At 43.9% G+C, this 22,669-nt stretch overlaps 1 protein-coding gene across 2 annotated transcripts in view; it reads right to left on the bottom strand.

Annotated features, from left to right (window-relative positions):
• SFMBT1 (Scm like with four mbt domains 1) overlaps positions 1–22,669 on the bottom strand; it is an 82,888-nt gene that overhangs the window by 30,297 nt on the left and 29,922 nt on the right. For both annotated transcript variants that reach the window (XM_058031984.1, XM_058031983.1), the window contains 2 exons: positions 6,712–6,873; positions 65–159 (listed from right to left, as the gene is read on the bottom strand). In XM_058031984.1, coding sequence (XP_057887967.1) covers positions 65–159; positions 6,712–6,739 — 123 coding nt within the window. In that variant the 5' untranslated portion in view covers positions 6,740–6,873. The remainder of the gene's footprint in view (positions 1–64; positions 160–6,711; positions 6,874–22,669) is intronic.

The raw sequence follows: 22,669 nt of genomic DNA on the forward strand, positions 1-22,669 counted from the left end.
AACACTTCATGTATCAAAGAAACAACTCAGGAGATGCCAAGCACACACACACTCCCTTACTCACATGTTTAAAAGATCCATGGGGGGCTGCAGTTGCTCCTGTGTCTTCTAGATACTCATCCCAGTTGAATTCCATTTCTTCCACACTGGAACCAGCATCTGGAAGAGAAGCCAAACACTTCTGTGGCTTTAGGCTACTACAAACCACAGCAAAACCCACTTTGATTCCAAATGACTGAGTACACAAGTGTGCAGTGATCACATTTCAAGGAATGAACAACATTACTTGGCCTTTGTTGCCTGTGAACAGAACTTATAAGCTGGACTTTGTGTGGAAAACAGTGAAATCTTGGGGATTTTGATTTAGCACAAATTTGCTTATGATTTGTGAGAGGGAAATGAAGGCAGAAGAGTTCTGTGTTTATATCAACAAATATGAGAGACTCACAACTCCAGGCACACTGGACTGTTGGTGTTTTAAATTAAAAACCACCCAGGAAAAAACAGTACCACTAGTAAGAGATTTGAAAAGAAAGTCTAAAAAAACCTTTGAAATATGACTGTGCTCTTTTTAAAGTCAGATAGTACACATTTAGCTGTTCTAAAACACCAAAAGCAAAGAGAGGGATTCAGGGTAGTTCTAAAGAAAACAACTTGAGACATAACTGAAAAAAAGTCCTTTCAACTTGGTCACTTTGAAAGCCCAGCTTGTAAGGTGTAACAGCTTCTTTAGACCAAGAAAACCTCATTATGGGATGCATTTAAAACATAAATGTGCTAAAACCACTCAAACCACAGTTCAAAGCTCACTCAGGCTGTTAGGGAAGCAAGCACCTGTAACAAGCCACACTACAGATTAGTCAAATTTTCCATTATTATTGTCAAGCTTGTACTCCAGCCCTGGTCTCCCCTTCAGTTACAGCTTGGTCCCCTTCCCTGCTGCTCTCCTATTCCTATTTTCTCCAGCACACACATGTACCTACTTTGCTAAAAAGACACCAAGCCAGGCCAGGGTGGATTTCAGGTCCCCTATTTGGTTCATTTTTCCTGCAGGAACACAGTGGGATGGCCAGTGAGGGTCCCAGCCTATGCAAGCAGCATTTTTAACCTCAACACACCAGGTTCAGGTTCAGCAGCAAAATGGGGTTGCAGTGACAGCACACGAGAGCAGAGCTTTCATTTTCATTTTCAGGCTTGGTTCCACCATCTGCCCCAGAGCTGTCTGTGAATGAACAACAGAGCTTTTCCCCCCCTCAGGACCAGGAAACCTGATACCTTGTTTATATTTGAAAACAGAGAAATCTCTGTGTATCACAAGCCCAAGGAGAGCTCAGCAAAGGTTACAGGACACTGGCATTTCCTACACTCTGTGCCTTTCCTAGGGCAGGCAGTAACTGATCTTCCCAGCAGCAATTGAGTAGGAAACATTACACATAAAAAAATAAATTAATTACCACCACGTGTCCTTATCAGCTCCCTGGACAGGCTAACAAGCTAAGTCAGCTGTGGGACAATTCCCAGTCTTCCAATAGAAAGGAGCAAATATTTGTCCAAAAGTCTGAGATACAATAAATAGACTAAAAACCTACAGGTCTTGAGTTTAATAGGTTCTTTTAACCTTCAGACTGATGGTTAAGCTCATCTTCGACTTTTCATTGTGACTCTGGGTGTTATCACTTCCCAAAATTTAAAAATGTACATTCAGTTAGCTGTTGTTTGCTGATGACATTATCTATCTTAAAGAGGCTCTTATCTCTCCAGAACCCAACTTTGTCTGTTTTTAACCAACCACAGCTGGTTATTTTGGCCTTTCATAGCTCAAAAGATTCAGACCTTGAATATCATCACCACTTTTAAAGGATAAATTTTAACTTACTGAAGAAATTACCTGGAAAAATTAATAAGAAGTTTTATTTTGGAATTTTTTAGGAAATAAAAAGTTAAGACACAGACCACAGTTTTTTGCAAATTAGGGTGGAGCCGATCAAAGCTTTGGCTGCAAGCCATTCTAAGAAAAACAATTTCATTACAAAATGTTGTTTAAATAGATTAAGATTTCTCAACTAATTTAAACAGAATTTTAGTTTTATACAACCATAAAAACGCTGAACATCACAGCTCCAGAATCAAAAGGCAACAAGAGTTGTCAAAAGGCAGCTCTGCTCAGTCAGGCGCAGGAGCGAATTCTCATTTTGCTCCCACCCAAAGAAAACCATTTCACCCTTTGCATCAAAAACCCCCCTGCAGCAAGAACCCCCCTCCCCTCGAGCCCCAAAAGCCAGTCCTACATGGGGTGACACTGCTCGAAGGGAAGGGGAGCAGAGCAGAGCAGGCAGAGGCACCGGGCGGGCGCTCGGAGCAGCAGCGCCCCGGGAGCGCCGCAGGAGCCGCGGCTGCTCCGGCCCCGCACGGCGAGGCCCCAGCCCCGTTATCATCAGATAACCGCCCAGGGGCACTTAAGCTCCTTAAATGAGCCACAGGTCACTTCACACACTGAAAGGGTCAATTAGTAACTTCTGTTGCCACTTAATTGCTACAAGGAGCTCCCAGGAAAGCCGGCTCGCCTGCAGCTGCTCAGCGAGCCCCGCCTTGAGCTGCGGCTGAAGCAGATCCCGGCTGGGCAGCCACGGCAGCTCCTCCTGGGCCCTGCAGCCTGTCCCACACCGACAGGGGCTCTCCGTGCCACAGCAGCTCCTCCTGGGCCCTGCAGCCTGTCCCACACCCACAGGGTCTCTCTGTGCCACGGCAGCTCCTCCTGGGCCCTGCAGCCTGTCCCACACCCGCAGGGGCTCTCCGTGCCACGGCAGCTCCTCCTGGGCCCTGCCGGCTGTCCCACACCCACAGGGGCTCTCTGTGCCACGGCAGCTCCTCCTGGGCCCTGCAGCCTGTCCCACACCCGCAGGGGCTCTCTGTGCCACGGCAGCTCCTCCTGGGCCCTGCAGCCTGTCCCCCTCCCAGAGTGGCTCCCTCCATACAGTGCTGGCCTGTGGTGAGAAGGGCTCAGCTTGCTCCATCCTGCACAGCACCCACAGCTCATCAGCACAGCCAAAAGCTCACTTGGAAACCAGCTTTTCACAGGAAAAACAAATAAAACCCTCCAACAAACCAAACCCAACCAACTCAAAAACCAAAGCCCCCCACCCCCCCCAAAAAAAACCCCAACAAAAGACAAATCCCTATCCAACACTAATGGCAAATTTAATACTCTTACCATTTTCTTTTAGGGAGTTTCCTTCAGTCAGAGGGATTTTTAGAAACTTCTCCAAAAAGCACCCACAACTTTTTCTGTTCATTTATTCATAAAGCTGAACTCAGCTTGTGTTCACACTTCACCAAGGTTTTACAGCTGACGTGATCAGCCTCTCACTTCCACCACTGGGCATAGAGTTGGGGAATTTTCCTCCCTTTTGGAGGCTGCCCCAGCTGAGGTTTGTGCTTAGCCAGGGTTTGAACCATCCTGTTTGCTGCTTCTCACAAACCTGCCCCAGCACCCCAGGTTATTGATCACAGCTCCTTCTGGAGCAATGTGGAGCAGGAAAAGCTCACAGAGTAAAGCTCCAAGTGAAAATGTTGTATGAGGATTCACAATGAGAGCAGTAAATCAGCTTTTTAATTGTGGAATGTGGTAGGACTACATAAAAAAAGGAAAAACCCCCACAAATAAGTCTCTCTTGTTCAACATCTGAATGCAGAAGCACTCCAAAGGTGCAGCAAAGGACCATCTCTCTGCTAAGGCTTTCAGAGCCAGAATCCAATCACTTTTCTGATTTTATTGGCAGGACAGGGGCAGCAGAACAGGCCCTGCTTAAATCAAGCCTTTGAACTGTTTTGCTGGCAGTTTTTGCAAGACCCCACTGCACAGCTCCATCCTCACAGGCTGGCAGAGCCCTGGACACTCAGCACCAGTTTAATGATGCCACACTCCTGAGAGGCCATAACTCTGCATTAAACACCCTGATCAGTCTGAGTTCAGAATGTTCCATAAGACCTCAGACATTTTCAGCAGAGGTTCTTGCTACTGTGAGAAAACTTGCAAATCAGTGTGACAGATGACAACAAGCAAAACCATATTTAATGCATTTGATTCCAAAGCACAATTTATTCATCTAATTCTGCAAGGGTGTACATATTTATGCTCTCTCTTTCTCCCCATATCCTTAATTGCTATAAGCCCTAAATAAATTCAGCTTTCTGCTATGTGGAGACTTATTTCTCTGTATTAGACAAGATGACTGAGCAGCACATTAGCCCAGAGGCAAAGCACAACTTTGGCAAAGGCAGGGGAAGGAACCTGACACAATTCCCATTTCTCTGGCATTGCAATGCAACCAGTTTGTGTCAGAAGAACTTTCAAATCAAGCTAACATTTTCTTAAATAAAATCAGAGAAGTGTCCTACAGAGAATATTCATCCACTTTGGAGGTGAGAAAATTCTTCATATGAATATCAGTTTTTCCTAAGCAGGTGCATCACTTCCCATTTGTCCCTATTTCTACTGGCCTTAGTGGGAACACTCACTCTTCCTGAATTTTATCACAAATTACACCCTGCTGCTCTCTGATACATACAGGTAGAGAAAGAATATGGAATTATACCATTTGGACTGGAGAATGTAGTGAAATATTAAGGAAGTTAGCCCTTAAAAATATCTGAAATGGAAAGAGTCTACACTAGGCTGTTCTCATCTTTGGATTTGAGCTAAATTCTCACTGCAAATAACTTCCATGCATTTTTAATGTCATTTAGTTGAAGACTGTCACATTGGACATTTAAGTACATCACAATTGAAGGTCTTGCAGACTTCAGTAAGGCTAACCCAAAGGTTTCTCATCCTGAAATGTAGATATAGTTCAATCTGATTTTAATAACAGTTAATCTTTTTCATCTTCACCAGCTGCGAGGCCATGAATAAATAAAGACAGGTTGGAATTTCAGGAGTTGAAAAAGACTGTGACATGAATAAAAGTTGTCTTTTCCTCTCATAGCACAAGGGAGCATCACAACCAGCAACCCTGAGCTCTGCCTGGGTTCTTGGAGCCAGAGAGCCTGGATGTAAAACCAGAAAAGCAGAGGAGAACCTCCAGAAGCTGCAGCAAATTATCAAGTGGAAGAAAATTACACCAGTCAAAGAATATGAAAGCAATGTTCCAGCAGTGGTTTGGACTAGTGTAACTCAAAAGCACTTCAGAAAACAGTATCAGAGGGCACAACAAAACCAATGTGCTTATGCTTACACGAGTATTTGCTGGGAACTATCTCTGAATGCATTAGAGCTCTCATCGTTTATTGTTTGCTCTTCAGCCTCCTGTTTGCTGCAGCCTCCTGTACTCAAACCTGGCACAAAAAGATGCTCAGGGAAATAGCTGCTGAGTAATTTCAAGCCAGTATCAAACCTTTCCTCAGCTACTCAAAAGCACACAGTGAGAGAGGACTCTCTGACCTGCTACTTTTTGAGGAAGATGGAAAAATGTCAATAAAGGTTTTAAGACTGAGGGATGTGCTATCACAGCCTGTGGACACACCACTGCTGACCATGCAAACAACTCCTCACTCTTCCTCTCCCTTCCTTACACTCTGTGACAGAAGCCTGCAGTATCCACCAGGCAAGTATGTGCATGTGCCAGGAGAAATTCTACATCCACACCCATGATGCCTTTTCTGGACTATTTGAGGATTTAACATTGACAACAACTCGACTGACTTGCTTAATTAATAATCAAAATGCACATTCCAGCATCATAAAGCAGATGATACTATTCTCCTAAAAAGCACAATAGATTAAAATTATGTTTAACATTTCTTCAGCAACACTGACAATTAGATTTCCATAAAGTAAAGGCAGTAAAATTACCAATAGTGAATTATCCTATGAGAAGAGGAGCTTATTGGAAGAGTACCAAAGGAAAATAATACTCAGATAAAATCTTGATCCAATTGTTTACACTGATAACCACAAATTAAAATTTGCTTTATATAAAAACTGTGATAGGTAGGGACCTCCTCAAAGAAAAGGGACAAGCCATGGCAGGCAAGACACAGCAAATGCATGGTCCCAACCCCACATTTCAGAACTGTTTCAGAAAGCTGCTGGTATTCCCAGCCATCCCAGACTAACACTCTTCTGGCCAGATGTTCCAAGGTGATCCAAAACCTGAGCTGATTTCTCATAACACATCACTCTGCAGGAGTTTTGGTATTGATATCACAAGCCTATCAAAGGGGACACACCAAGGCACTTCAGAAAAACAGGACTACAGAAAACCAGATTACAATTGTAGCAAACAGCTTCAGTTATGTGACTTTTCCAACCAGCACCAAAAGCTTGCCAAAATATTAAGAAGATGATAAACACCAGGATAGAACTAGGTATTAACCACTCTGAAAGAGAAATGCTTTAAAATAATAAATGTTAACACCACCAAGCTTTTCACAAGCCCATCTCACAGTGGTACCACAGAAAGGAAAGTCGCAGCTTCTTGAAAACACAACCACCAAGGTGGGCCAGATTTTGTTTCCCTTTTAGCCAGTGGTACACCCTGCTCTGATGCAGAGCAGTAACAAACACAGCCATGACAGCCCCAGAGCACAACCCAGAGTCTGTGAACCTGGAGCCTCTCCCTGAGAACAGCACCAGGCACCGAGGGACACTCGCTGTGCTCATCTTTCTCCCACATTGCTCATGTTTTCAGAGAAGCTGGCCAGGACTGTTACCTGCATCATACTGCTGTTCTCCATTCATCTCCACAGGAGCCCAGAGGCTGTTCCCAGCAGCCAGAAGCAGGGGGGTCCGAGGCTGTCACTGTTTGGTGGTCATGAGTCACCTCCTGCCTTCCACAGCAGCCGGGACATTCAGGAAGGGAGCCTGGAAAACACCTGAAAGGAACAGCTGGGTAAGGAAACCTTCCCGGGACCTTTAGCTACTTTTAAGATAGAATCCTAGAGTGGTTTGGGTTGGAAGAGAACTTGAAGATCATCTCCTTCCAACCCCCTGCCATGGGCAGGGACACCTTCCATTCCCCAGGCTGCTCAGGTCCCATCCCACCTGGCCTTGGACCTCACCACCCTCACAGGAAACATTTCTTCCTAATACCCAATTTACAAACCTATTCCTGTTAGCAATTAAATAATAGTTTCATTATGAATGCTCAAAAGTAAGTAAAAACAGGACTAAAGCAAGCCCACCAATTCATTAGGAGTGAACCACAAGTTTTGTTTCTTTACAAAATTCTCCACAAAAGCAAAGTTGTGTGGTAAATAAGAGTCTAGGTAACAATTTTCTTTAGAAATAACACAATTTGACTGACATCTTTATATGAATCAAAGAGATGAGTGGTCATAAAACCAAGATTATGGGCTTGAAAATTCTTGTAAGAAAAAGGTAATCTTAAAAACTCTTTGCATTCTTGTTGAATGTCTGTGAAGCACTGGTTTTATTTAAGTGATATACCTGAAATAATAGAGAAGACTAAAAATCAGGTTCTAAAAACATAGGGTGCGCTTCTGAAATGAACACATTTTGAATAACAATGCTTTATAAAAAGGAAGTCCTACACATTTGAAAAGTCTCTGATTTTGAGTTTTGTACAGCTATAGTGTCTATGCAGGCTACCTGATAAGCCTTAGAGGTACACAACACTGGTAGCTTCCTTCACACACAAGTAAATCAGCAAACTTGAATGGAATAAAATATCCAGCAGCAGTGCTCAGTCATGTAGGAAGTTCAAGTACAATCAAAACTACAGGCAACTTCAAAAATTTTCATTAGAGGTGGAAAAAAAAATTTGAGAGTAGCAAGAGTTATCATTAAGAGCTCCTATTGAATGGCAGCTTAATGCCACAAAAATCTACTGTGCAGAAGATCCTAATAACTTTTATTCATTACAGCTTCACAGGAATGCGTCTGGAATGGAACCCAGCTGCCAATTTCTGCTCTATGCCTCTAACCTGCTCCACTCCAGCTCAGAAAGTCTGTGCTCAGCATGCAACTACAAGGTCACACATTAACTCCCACCCAGCTCTGCCTCTGTGAGAAAGGCACTGAGGAATTTAGCACAGGCTCCACTCTCACTCTGCACTGGCTCCCCACAGTTGTTCCAACCCAGACGACAAAGCAGAGCAGGGCAAGGTAACTCAAGCACGTGTCCCCAGCCTATCCTCTCCCTGCACAGACTGAGCTTCCATCTATTCCATCTTTTATAAAGGGATGCTGGAAGTGGATGTCACTGGCACGATGCTCAGCACACAGAGAAGAACGAACCAACAAAACACTTTTTAATCATTAATCAAAACATGTCTTGGTAATGGCCTGTCCCAAGTCTATCAGCTGTCACAGTGCTAAGCCAAAACAAAGGCAATGCTGTGAGCAAAGCACATATTCACAAGTCTGAGGATATGCCACTGCTTTAGAATAGTGTAGCCCTGGCAAAATATACTCAGAATTAATTGCAATTAAGCTATTTTCAGTTTATGGGATACAGTTCTCAATTAGCTTTGACAACTAAACTATGTGACGCAACTACACTTTTTTTTTAACATGAGAATATTTAGGACACCAGCCTCCCTACCAAACCCCAAAACAAACCCACAAAACCAAACCCCAAGCACCAAAGAAGCTGTTGATTTAGAGGATGCCAAACACTGGCAGCTCCTGTCGAAGCTGATTGATATTCTGCCCGAGTCAAGTTGGGTTGTTACTCAGGATTTCATAAGCAGTTGTGGTGTTTTATGTACACAAAATTGAGAGCACTTGCAATTAGCACCCACCATGGCTGTTGCTTACAGTCTGGCACCCCAAAGATTATCTTTTGATAAACCTCGAGGGAAGTGGAGCACAAGTGCTGCTGGAACAGAGCTGCTTTGGAAATACTTTGGACTCTTCAGCCTCACTTCTGCATTTCAAATCTCCTTTCAGCACATGAAATATTCAGATGTTAGCAACTGGAGGCAGCATTAAAAACAGTTACAGTTCATTAAAGCCAGATGGCTCACTTGAATATGAAAAGAAATCAAACATAAGTTGGCTGTTGAATTAAAGTAAATCAGCTGGTGTCTGAGGCTTCATATCATTTTAAAACAAAGGCGCACCAGACAATGAGGACAGGAGCCACCCCTTAGGATGGAGCTCCAGCAAGGATCGGGTTTCAGTGAATTCCTTCATGCCGAGGCACCCGGTAAAAGCTATTTCAAACCGTGTCCAGCATGGAGCTGCTCCCGGCCGGCCGGGCAGCGGGAAAGCTGTGCGGGGCAGGGCAGGGCTGGGCAGGGCAGGGCTCCTGCTGCACCCAGAGCCTGCTCTGCTCCAGGGCAGCGCGGGTCCCTGCCTTTGGTACTCTGGGAAAGAGCTCAGGGCAGGGCAGGGCTGGGCTCCTGCAGCACCCAGAGCCTGCTCTGCTCCAGGGCAGCGCGGGTCCTGCCTTTGGTACTCTGGGAAAGAGGGCAGGGCTGGGCAGGGCTCCTGCAGCACCCAGAGCCTGCTCTGCTCCAGGGCAGCGCGGGTCCCTGCCTTTGGTACTCTGGGAAAGAGCTCAGGACAGGGCAGGGCTGGGCTCCTGCAGCACCCAGAGCCTGCTCTGCTCCGAGGGCAGCGCGGGTCCCTGCCTTTGGTACTCTGGGGGGCGGCAGGAGAGGGCTCAATGTCCTCTGGGTCCCTGTGCCCATTCACCCAGGCTTTTTCACCTCTAGAAACAGCAATCATGCGTTTCCTTGGAGGGGAAACGACAAGTGCACTTTTTCTAAAGACATTTGTAACTCATTTTTCTCTAGGACTCACGGTGGGCCCGATCCTGGCGCTGCACAGGACGGGGCTCCAACCACAGAGCACAGATTCCCCTCTATCCTAATTCCTGATGCTGCCGTGCAAAACCCACACTTCAATTGCTCTGCTTCTATTATTGCTGCAGAAACCAGCCATTCCCACAGCCTCCAAAAAGCCCACCACTCCAACCAGCTTTTTAAAAGCTTTTTTCTACTCTAACACCACTACAGTCAATAATGAATTTAGGTCTCAGCCGGCCCTTTTACTACACAAAGATGAGATAGCGGCTCCAGGGGAAAGGGCATGTTGGAATTGAGATTTGTGTGTGACTGGGTACTCACAGGCCACACAGCTTATCAATGCATGAGCAGAGCTAAGGCAGAAATGCAGCTGCATGGAATCCTCTGCCCTAGGAGATAAGCCAGGCCCAAAACATCAGCCCTTTGGAGAGCACATCTGCACCTGCTCAGAGGGCACAGACTCCAGCCAGCCTGACTGAGACTCTGCCACTCCTCGCTGGCACAACAAAGTCAAAAATGGAAAGAACCTTCTTGGATGACAACTGAGTGTTGTATTTAAAAAAAATAAAATTTACAGCACAAAAAGAATCTAATGCAATAAACTATTCGGGTAGGAGCCAATTTAATTTTAGGTTAAACTTAAAACGTGTACCACTTGATTCATAAACATTTTGGAAATGCATTCCAGCTATACTGGCGAGTTTCATATCACTCTCAGTTAAGTGTCTTCAGCACAAAACAAGATATATTGTGCAAATTTCTCAACCAGAACCAAAATCAACAGTGCTGGAGAAAATTAATTTTCAAGCTATTTAGTGTGAGTTTCATTCACCATTTTGTAGCAGTACACTTGCAGTCACAGAAATACCCAAACTCCCACCTTAGGGTCAGTACATTTCCTTAAAACAGCCCCATCCTTTTGGGGAAAAAGCCAGAGACTGACTAAGCACTGCTGCCAGCTCTGTGGAAGGACACAGCTGATTACCTGCCACAGCACATCAGCAACCAACTCCATCAGGCACAATGGCAGATTTCTGCCTCCTTAGAACAAAAACCTCACCCTTGAAATCAGGGCTGAGAGAGGCAAAAGCAAACAAACATTCAGAAGAGCATCTGGTGCAGGAGATCTTTAATATCTGTGAAAGAACAGGAACAGTTTAAGATTTCCAGATCAGGTGTCTGCAGGATCACTGCTGCTGCACTTGGATGGGCAGCTCACCAAACCCCAGAGCTGCAGGATGTGGGAGACACCAGCACAGGGGTGTTCAAAGCCACCAAGGCTTTGCCCATCTCCTCTCCCTCACCTGAGGGATTTTAACTCCAGTGACACATTGCAGGAGCAGGGTGGGCACAAACGCAGCCACATGGAACACGACTCATGTTTTCTCATTCAACAACCGCATCAACTCTTTTGTCAGACACGACATGAAAAATATTTTCTTGGGAAGTAAAATATTATTGCACACACTATGTATCTATGCCCTTCCCTCTTGCTCCATCCTGCTGCCATTCTCTCTGCTGGAGCCCTTGGCAGAGGTCCTACTTCTCCAAGAAAGGGTCTCCCGAGTCCCATACTTAATGCAAGCTCCTAGTTCTCCAAGCCGTTTAAAGTCAAAATAGGGTTTAAGGCTTTCCTTATAATTTTGTCTTCTCTTCTTTAGTCCCTACCAGCTGGAAGCCTGGATAACATTTCAGATATTTTCCAACTTTCAGTTGTATAAACAAAATAAGCACTTCACAAGCCTTCCTAATACCTGACGTCCCACAAAAAAAAAAAGACAGAGTGGAAGACTTCTTACAATGTCCAATTTATGCTGAAATTCCAAATTTTCAAGCCATTGTAATTGCTATTCTGTGACAAGAAGCAAAAAAATCAGTTTGGTTGTTTCTGTAGGCAAGAAAACTACCTGTCACAGAAGCCTTGACTCAGCATTGTTAGCACACTCCAGATCCTTCCAAGACCTGCAAGGTCTAGTAAGCAGACTATGGATAGGCAAAATAAAGTTTGATGCCTCTATAACAAAGTAATAAAAATACTACCAACTTCATTAGTCACAGCTGCTGAAGGAATTATCCCACCCAATGTGGAGAACAGAAACCTTTGGCTGACTTGCAGTTTTTAAGGCATTATTTTTACACACACAAATGAAACAGCTGGTCTGTGAGAAGCAGCTTATTTGCTTGATAATGTAAGGATTTATCAAATACAAACAAACTACTGAATCACCTTTTATGCAGGTAGAACCACCATCTACCACCAAGGTAGAACATTTCCTTTAAGTTGTCTTATCTGAACAGCAATATTCTGCTGGTAGCATTGGGCATGAAGATTATATATGTATATAAATGCAAATAGCAACTATCACCAGAGTTAATTCATTATTAAAACTTGCTATAATTTCTCTCCTACCTGCACTGAAATCTCTACTCACAGACCAGTAGCCCTGATAACTCCCTGCTGCTCCCATTAAATCTGTTTTAGCAGAACTCAGGTTTATCCATTCCATTGCAACAGCAATGCTGAGACTCCTCAAAGAGAAGTGCATTTAAAGAACACACCTTCTGTTCTTACCCTCCCAAAGCAATTCTTGTAAGATGTGAAAGGGGCAAAGAATCTACAGAGGAGGATGCAGGCCATCGCCAACATCAGCAGGCAGGCTTACAGAGCTGTGTGGCTCTGAACATGCCTCACACCTTCCACATGGAGATAACCACAAACAAGCACCCTGCAGAGGATGCAGCCTGCACTGCACCACTGCACTGCAATAGGAATGGGATTAGTTCTATTCCAAGGGTTTATTCAAAATAAAAGGCCTGTGTTTGTGACAGCTGCCCTGCACTGACCCAGTGTGACCCGTCAAGGGGGGCAGAGCCAGCAGAGGCTGCTCTGTGCACACGGAACCAGCAGAGCCCACAGTTATTGACAGGGCTGAACACTGCTGTCCTCCGTGCACAGACACACCCAGGGCTCAGACAGGAGTCCCAGCTGTGCCCCTGCCCCTCCTTAGCACACAGGACAGGGTGGCTGTGTCACCAGGACAGGGCACGGGGAGGCTGCACCAGGGAACCAGAGCCCCTCAGGTCAGGTTAAACACAGCAAGTGCTGGCATTACACAGTCAGATAAATAGAACCTCACAGCAGACTGAAAGGTTACAGCCTGGCAGTCCTTTCTGCCTTGAACATGTGGAGGAATGTACATTTTACTAGCATAAATATATTTACCAGAGAAAGGAGTATCCATTTGGCCATGAAATGGAACCAGTGCTCCCGCCTTTAACTCCATTTTCATTAGATCTATTGTACATCACAGAAAAAAATAACAAACAATAACCCATTTAAAAAAAATTTTGCAGATACCACACATGATGTTTATCTTTTCCACTTATATTAGGTCAATTAATATCTGTTTTCCAACCCTATCTGAAGTTCAGTGGCTTCCAGGATTTGACTCAGAGCCTGGATCTGCCTGACCATCCAGGTAACACACCTAGAACTGGGAGGGCTGGTTAATAAATCCTGAAACACACAGGTCCAGCTCAACAAATTACAGGATCTGACTTTCCAACCTGTGCTGTGCTACCCAGCCAGTAAAGCAATTTCCATGGGATTGCAGGTTAAGTGCAGGTGAGAATGAAACAGTCACAGCTCTATTCCCAGCTAATTTAATGCCACTGGACAGAGAGAGCACTGACTTGACAGGGGAATAACACACAACAGGGTGTCCCAAAAAGTTCCCTCATGTTTCTAAGTGGTTGCAAATAGGAGCTGCTAAATACAGTTTGCCTCTAACGTTTAAGATAGTCAGGAGTTCTGTTTCTTTTTTAAATGCAAAAATCTTCAGCATTATTCTGTTCTCTTCATCTACTTTCATGGCATGCAGATTACAAGCACGTTGGGGGTTATGGGCCAAATAAAGAAACCACACAGAACAGATTGCTCTGTTTTCATTGTTGATTTTTTAAATTCATGTCCTATTGCATGAATATAACTGCCTGAAGTTACAAGTTGGAAGAGAAGATGAAGGAAAAACGTGAAGTTCCTGCTGCTACCAAGTCCCAGACAACAGCCTGGCAGCTTCTCATCCTCCTTACAAAGACAAGCAGCATGAACAAGCAAATATTCTACCAGTAAAATGTAGTATGATTCATGGTGAGATAAAATAGAGTGCTCAAATGGAAAGAAACTGACTTCTACCTCTGGATCTAAATCCCTGGTGCATGTAAGTATGGAATCCCATGGGATACAGTGAGGGGGAAAGGGATGCTGCCTGTGAGGGAGCCATAGGCAAGAGTTATCTGCCAGCAGAGGAAGGAACCCTTTACAATCCCTTTGAGGAGCCTATCTACTATGTGAGAGAAAAGAGTTTTAAATCAAAAAGTACCTTCACTGCACATACATCGGGGCAATTAACAATGATACAAATAAATCTGTAAGTACCCAAAACATGAGAATTACTGGAAAAACCTCAGAACACCAAGTTTGGAAACTAATTTCAGCCTACAAAGGATGTCAGGCCTGCAGACAACATAAGAAGGTCAATGCAATCTTCACAAAGTTACAATAAATGGTTCCCTAACACTGCCACGAGATTGATTTGTTCAAACAAGTCTTTGCTGCCGACTCATATTCTGTGCATGTGTTACAGGAAAATCTTGGAATAAAATCTGAACAGGACACTCAGCTTGGCTCAGCACCCAAGTCACATGAAGGGAAAAAAACTCAGCCAAACTCCCAAATTCTTCCTTGAAAATGAACTCCTGTTTCAGAGAACCAACTAATGGATGTCACCACTGCAGACAATACAACAATTACAGGAGAAGACTGGTGGGGGAAGGAAGGTATCTTGCAAGTAAGACATTTAAGAAAAAATCCATGACATAAAATGCCTTTGGCATGTAAAAGCACACTCCCACTCGTTTCCTTCTTTTGTCATGCCATTGAAATGGCACGATACAGAAAAAAGTAATATATTACAATAATTTCTCATCCACAAGCTACACTCTGAAAGGGCAACGCTCCCATGAGTGTCACCACAACCACGGGACAACTCAGATTTGGGTTTAGAAATTGACTCAGTTGTTGAACTTTATATTCCTGTTTTTAAAATACTGGCACTAGGGGAAAACAAAGGGAGTTGAATTTCATTTATATTTCTTTGCATACACGGATCATCAGGCCTTGTTCCTTGGACAAACAATCCATTAGTCAAATTGTCAGTGGCAGGCTGGAGTGAAAATTAAGACAGAAAATAACTTATTTCAAAGTTTGCAGTTTTGGTATCATATAATTTCAATCTAAGTAATTTAACCTTAAATAATTTCAATTTAAAAGCCCTTAATCACAGCATCTTTATTTGCTTTTATGCCCACTAGTGATATTTGAACATAAGGTCTGTACAAACAGATGCAACTGCAAATCAAACTGTCCAAGAGACAGAAAACCTATTTTAACAAGCAGTGGCACTAAAAAAAACTGTCCATGATTGCAAATAAAAGCTGCAGAAGCAAATAGGACACAGTTTTAGCAAAAGCAGTCATCACAACAAATCAAGTTGGATCAAAACAGACTAAGAAGTCACAATTTTCCTTACAAAGAAATTAACTTACTCCTGCATGGCCAGAACAGGGAAAGCCTGTGGTGCAAAGTGCTCTTTGGAAAGTGACATCCGAGGTCACTTTTCCTAACAAGGATGCTGTGGCACCGACTAGCAAGAAGATGAACAGGAAAGAGGACTCTAAAAGGACTCTAAAATGTGACAGACAGCCACACCCAACACACACTGATCCCACTCTACAAAGCCACCTCATCATCAAGCCCATCAGTGCTCAGGCTTTGCTCTCAGAAACGCTGAGAAGCTGCTCTTCATTTCAGATGAAACCCAAATAAATGGCACTACAGATTTTGGAGAGTCAGGTCTGGGGGCCTGCCCTGTCATTTTCCTCACAAACCCACGTTTCTGAGCCCAGCATCACTCCTGGACTTGAGGTTTTTACTCAGGTTTTCACTGTCACAGCTCAATCTCACGGGTTCATTACTGTGCAAGGCAGGTCTGGTGACCAGAGCAGCCCTGGAATGTTCCCAAGAGCTCTGCAGGCAGCAGGGGCCAGCACCAGCACAGATCTGCACAGGGACACAGAGCCCTGCTCTGCCAGCCTGGGGACAGGAGTGAGGACACCCCTTCCTCATCCTCCTCCTCCTCCTCACAGCTCCTGCAGCCTGGCACTGACCCACCCTTCCAAAGCCCTCCCCCAGCACTGCACAGAAACAGCAGCAGCACAGACAATTCAACAGCAGCAGGTCTCACTCCTTCTGCAAGGATTTGTTCTCTTCTCCTCCTCCCCAGCAGAGCTCAATTCAATGCATGTTGCCCACACACCATCCAGATGTTAATCCTTGCCAGGACTGCAGTGATTTCCTGCTCACAGGCACTCCTCAGCTTGAAAGTCAAAACATGACTGTCAATTATCACCCTAAAACTGAGGGGAAGCCAAAAACAAAACCACAATTCTACCATGCATGGGTACCACTGGGGAATGTACCTCAAAGCCTGTGTCCCTCTGCTCAAGCCTCCAAATGTGACTATAAGAACTTCTAATTCCATTTTTATTAAATAGACTCACTTTCCACGTCAACCACTGAGTAAAAATTATCACCTCAAGTCAGAAATTCTAGATGAGGCAAAATTCAACTTCCTACAATGCATATTGAAAGATCCCTTATAAAAACATGGGCTGAGAGCAGGTTATCCTATATCCTAAATTTCACCTAAATTTCTTTCTGTACAAGAAAAAGCTCTCTGGAGCCTGGGTTCAACAGATCTTTTCTTTGATCCCCAGCCTGTTTCATAGGTCTCCCGTGCACTCTTGAACACCCCCTGTGCTGTTAGCAGGAGATGCATCCTGACCTGAGCTGCTCCATATCCTCCAAAGATAGCATCACTGATGAGGAAGCCTTGAGCATAATCACCTCAAACTAATCTAATCTGAGTTACTTTAGGACTGATAGGACAAGATTCCCCATTCCAGGGCAGGATCTATCACTCCCAGGTGAGACATGATAAAACTGCAGAGGAGGTGACATGATTTCCCTGCAGGTGCAGGAAAGCCCAAGGTGTGCCTGTGTGAGCATCTGGCAGATAATGCTGGGGCTTCAGCGTGTAACAGCAAAAAATGAGTGTATTTTCCCTGATGGTGACAAATATGAGTTTACTGACACAGCTCAAATGCTAAAAGCAAAGCCAGTGATACTGAGTAACTAGACAAAAATATCTGAATTATTTAGTAGACAGTGCAGAAGCACCAAACAAGCCAAAGCAGGATCTGACCAAGAAAAGAACAAGGAAAAAAAAAACAACCAACAACAAAAACCCAACAGCTATTAGTTTCCCGCTGGAGAGCAGAAACAGCTGACTGCAGGATTAAGACAGCAGCCATGGCAGAGAGCAGGGTGAGACTGCATGGCCAGGGATGGTGACAGGCAGCACTGCTGCTTTCTGATTGCCAAATACTACACTGGCTAAGCTGCAACATGAGATAACATCCCCAGACTTTGTTTTTTTCCTCTTGGACAATCTTTCTGAAACACTATCTGAAACCCCGAAGTATTCCTTGGCTAGTATCAGAAAGGAATGGAAAATCCACATTTCAACCACTCCTTTTAATAATCCTGCAGAGAAAATCCTGACCAACTGATCACAGCTAATATTTCTTCCTCATTTAACTTCCAAAACTCTGTCTCCTGCAAATGACATTTTATTTATAGCAGTGGTATTTGCTGTATAACTGATTGGGGAAGGCTGCAAATGAGCATCATTGCATATATATGGAAAACAATGATAAAGCAGTCATCAAAAAGCTACAGAACATTTAAATATTCAAATAAGGCAATCTGCATAACCCCCCACCTGAATTTTAATTTTACAAAACCTATTTCATACCTTTGTGCCATAGGTGATCTGTGCAAGCTACTTCTTTTCCACAGAAAAATGGCACCTCTCACTTTGAGATGTGTCCAAGTGCTATTAATTTTAATTCTCAGGGTGAAGGGTAAAGGAGGCTTTGCCATAGGAGGAGAGGTTATTTTTAAAGTCTAAGTGCTCAAGGCAAGAAGGCAAAGGTGAAGATGCTGATGAGCCCCAGTAAGGCTGCAGTGGCACTGAACTGCATCCTCACCCACCCAGCAAAACCAGGTTACAACCTGCAGCTCTCTAAAGTGGGAGCTACCAAAATGGGAAGGAGAGAAAAACAGTGCTGTGAGCTAAGGGAGACAGACATCACAGCAAATCTGCCTTTGCAGTGAGGCAAGGACTTCCAAGGGAAAAAGAGGATCAATTTGTGGGGGACCCCACAAAGAAGCAGCTTTTACCAAGCCGGTCAAAAATATGTCATCATGAGCTGGAAGGCTAAATTAACACCTGGCAGCTCTGGAGCTGGGATCACTCAGAAAGCATTTAAAAAACACAAACACAATGCTCTTGCAGCCTTGCAATGCTGAAGTCATTCAATGTTCTCATTGAAAAACTCTACCTTTGCACTTCAGATGCTGCAAATTCAACAGGTAAGGGAGATCAGGAGCTTTTCTCATTCAAACCTTACTCTAAAATCTGCCTCACTCAAGATTTCAAACACTTTTTCTTTCCATACACTTTTAAACATTATCTCACATGTGTTCACTCAGTGGTATCAGTTATTTTTTAGCATTTTTGAGTGTGGAGATTCACTACTGCCTTAGAAACAGCTCTGCTCCATCCTTAGTGCTGCTTGGATTATAAAGAGCAAACACCAGAATATTCCTCAGACAACAAGATCACTTTTAGCACCACTCAATTCCCTGACCACAGACACATTAGGTCATAAATATTTAAAGTAGTATCATGCCTGAAAAACTTAGATTTGATAAGAAAAGCCTCAAGAAGGAAAGGGTGTTAGGCTCTTCCTCCTGGTACACACACAGCTGGGGAGAGAGGGAGCGAGAGAAAGAAGAGGGAAAAGAGGGGGTCAGTGAAGGAATCACTGCAGTTTTGCCCTCAGGATCAGAGAAACTAAGGAGAAAAGGAAGAGCAAACACCTAGAAAACAGTCAGTCGCTTCAGAAACCAAACTTCCTTCTTTAAACATTAACCAATTAGTCCAGAGATTTTCATGAAGAAGTTGGGGACCAAGCCCACCAACCCTTCAGCATTAGACTTGGTAATTTATTTTACCGCTTTCACAAACAAGTGAACAACAATGAAGAGAGCAAAAATCAAAGTGCTAACAGTGAATGTCCAAATAAGTTCTTGCCTCAACATGTGCTATGAGAACCTTTGATGTTAAAGAAGAGGAACCTGAAAGAAGAGGTCAGGCTTTTCTTGAGAGTAACAGCTCCTCAGGGCTCAGCCTCAGCATGGAACAAGGAAATGTACCTCAAAATGTTTGTTCCCAGACTTCACCACTTCCATGCTCTTAAAAGACTTGTGAACATTCTTTGTAACTTGGCTGTAGTTCTGCTCATAACTTAAGCAAAATAAGGCTGCACCACTCTGAAGAAGGCAGTTCCACACCCACTCATTCATCCCTACCCCACACTAAACTTTCCATGGGGCAAACCCACACAGCAAAGCCAAAGAGGAGACTGTGTCTAGGCTAAATCTTTATTTATAAGATTTATAAACAACTACTACCCCCTTCATCTCCCTGATCAGGCACAGTATTCAATTCTAACAGCAGAGATGGATGAAGCTTCCAGCCTTCAGTTATTTATAAGCCTGTCAGTGTCCCATCACCCTGGCTGTCACACACTGTGCTTTGCTCCACAGGATGATGGAGCACGGGAAATATCCAAGCACAGACCAGAAACTGTGGAGCTCGAGTAAGAAAATGTTGACTTTGCACATTCACCTGAACTGCCCCAAGGTCTCAAGCAGGCATTAACTGGCAATGCCAGCACTGGCAGCACCCAGCTCACAGGTCAGTGAGGGCTTTTCCTGAGATGTGCAGCAGAGCTCAAGCACGAGCCTGTCCTGCAGCACAGCAGCCTGGCACTCTTCTGTGGCTCTCACATTTTGGAGATCTCCCCAGGCACCATGCCATGAGAAGCCATGGGAAGACAGCTCTGTCATCCAGGCTGATCAATGCAACCTGGCTTTGGAGTACACAGCAGCTTTCAGTGAGTTATGGAGTGCAAAACAGGAGTTTGGATCATACTTGCACGTTACCTGCACTTACAGCAACAGCTGATTTCTTTGGGTATCAGTCCCAAGTAATGTTTGGGAAGCCTTGAAACCCTTTTCCCCCTTCTAGCTATTTGCTCTCCATGCTTTCCACCCACCAGAGCATCACCCACTCGCTCCAGAGGTTCTGTGCTGTGAACAGAAGAGCAGAGCTCCTACAGCTCTAGGAGATCTACACAGCACAGTCCTCAAAAATACCAGTTCACAACCAGCACGAGGGAATTCAGCCTTGTTACATAAGCTAAATGTAGGTATTTAACAAGCTCCACATATTCGGTGGTTGCACACACAAAGTTGACCTGTTTTATTTAAATTATACTTTAGTTACCCTAAGGACAAAATTCCACACTGCACTTTCACTTGTTTAAACCAAGAACTTGCAGAACTGAGACAATTCCATGGGATCAGTGTCATTAAAGCTGGTTCTGATGAGAGAACCATTATGCCCAGACTGTCTGTAATAAGCACAGCCATGCAGAGATTCTCATTTATCAGCTAGGCTGTATCACTATGCATTAAAGAAGCTGTCCTCTATAAACTAAAAAATAATAATTAAAAAACCACCTTCTCTCAGTCAGAAAAAGTGCCACAGGAAATCCAAGCATACAGCGACCAAAAAAAAAAAATCAAGAAAGAAAATAAAAATCAGGATTTCTATATAGATGGTTGTTACCTCTGCTTCACTGACACCAGCAGTATTGCCAAGGACTTGGAGGGGCCACATCCATCAGCATTCACCAGCACTTGATTAATTGCTCCTGATCAGTTTCCCAGCCAGTGATGAACAGGAGATGACCTTATCTGTGCTGATATTTGGAGTACACACAACAGCAACTGGCATTCAGGCATGTTATATGAACTAACTTAACCAGCATAAGTAACATGGTTTGCACATCATTACATGGATTTTTCCAACACAACAATCTGAGGAAGGAATTCCCCCTCTCTCCAGTCCTTTGGGTGACCAGGAGATGCAGATTTTCCCAGAGAAGCTCCAGCCTTACCCTCCTTTATCAGTTAATGGAAGGCCAAGCCCATGGTTTCAGTCTGCCAGGGAAGTCCACAGGCAGACTAACAGTTAATGAAATAAGCATCTATTATTGCACTAACACTGAACTTGTATACTTTAGAGAAGACTGAAGCTATTTTACTCAACAGCAGCTGTGTTTACACTATAGCACAGTCTGGTACCTCTGAAACTCAAGTGAACTTATATCCCACAGTAACTGTGCTGGTTCCAAGGGAAAAAAACCTGTTAAGACAAGGAAACATGCTTCAGCTTCTCATTTCAAATGAAAATCTTTACTTTAGCAGCTGCTTTTAAAGTAAAGATTAGTCTAAGCTCAGTCTGCTTTTGTATTCCTGATCTATTATATCATTTACGATAGATCAGGAATACAAACTGAACCCCAAATATAGGGAAAAGAGATGTTTCATTTATCCTCTTCAGTATGTTTCATTTACTTATATGTAAAAATTCATCTGTGCTCACCAGACCAAACTTTTAAGGTACACAAATACATTTTTATCAATATAAAAGCCAGCTTACAGTTTAGACTCTGAGCTGCATCTATCAGTCACTGTCAAGAACACAGCACCTGTACTCCAGCTTCCTTCACAGGAAAAAAATGTCCATTGTCAAGAGAATTCAGTGACACTTATTAATGATTTAGGTGAGTGGGATCTTCCTTTCTCCTCTTAGCACTCACTGAACAGTGGGAAATAACACTTTTATTTTATGGGAAATAACACTTTTATCCAGAACTACCAAAAGCCTCAGACATCTATCCTGCACCATGCAGTCACCTGGACCAGACCTGTGAAACTCATTGCTCAGAAAAGGAAATATCTCCTTGCTTTCACCTGAAAACCACTGTTTGTGCTACAATGATGAAGCCAGATCCATCACAAGAGTCACAGAGCTAAGTCCCCAGGTGGGGAATGCCATCAAGTCTTTGAGCATCATCTGTGCTCTGGCTAAGCAGAAAAACCATTTGGCACAGCACTGGCACAGCCACAGCCACCGGTGCTCTGAACCTGGCACAAACAGCAGCAGCTGTTCAGCCTTGGAAAATCCACCCTTCAGCCTGGTCATTTCACTCCTTGCTCAGGATAATACAATGTCATTTTGTGAGTTTTACTTAATAGTTCTTCTCAGGCAATCACTCTTTAATTTTAATTGAGGCTTACTCAATTTGCCTTTAGTTTGTGGTGCCAGATCTGTTTTGGACCGGTGAATAAAAATGATTTCCCCTGAGCTTAGAGTAACACAGGTAGAATAGATCTAAAGAGCAGCAAATTCTAAGTTCAGAGGTCTCTGCTGCCCAACACATCATGTTACCCTGCTGCCTCTAGAGTGCAGCAAGAGGACAGCTGCCTGCTGCTGCAGCTGAGCTCTGGAGAAGGGAATGTGACATTCCAACTTTGCAGTGTGACCTGCATCCCTGGCACTCTTCTCTAAAAGCAAGGCAATGACCCCCAGTCAGTTTGTCCACCTAGTCCTGGCTTTCTTCTAAGCCAGCAGACAAGACAAAGTAACAGAAACCAGAAAGATCTGAAACTGCTACATCAAAATACAGAAGGATGCAATCCTCCCACACATGGGGAAAACACAGTGAGAAAAATGAGGAAATACGGAATTTATGGCCGGCTTTTTCCTCAGGCTGGCTGTTTCCAGCTCCTTCC

Source organism: Melospiza georgiana, chromosome 11 (assembly GCF_028018845.1).
Source record: "Melospiza georgiana isolate bMelGeo1 chromosome 11, bMelGeo1.pri, whole genome shotgun sequence".
In the NCBI taxonomy this organism is placed as follows: domain Eukaryota; kingdom Metazoa; phylum Chordata; class Aves; order Passeriformes; family Passerellidae; genus Melospiza; species Melospiza georgiana.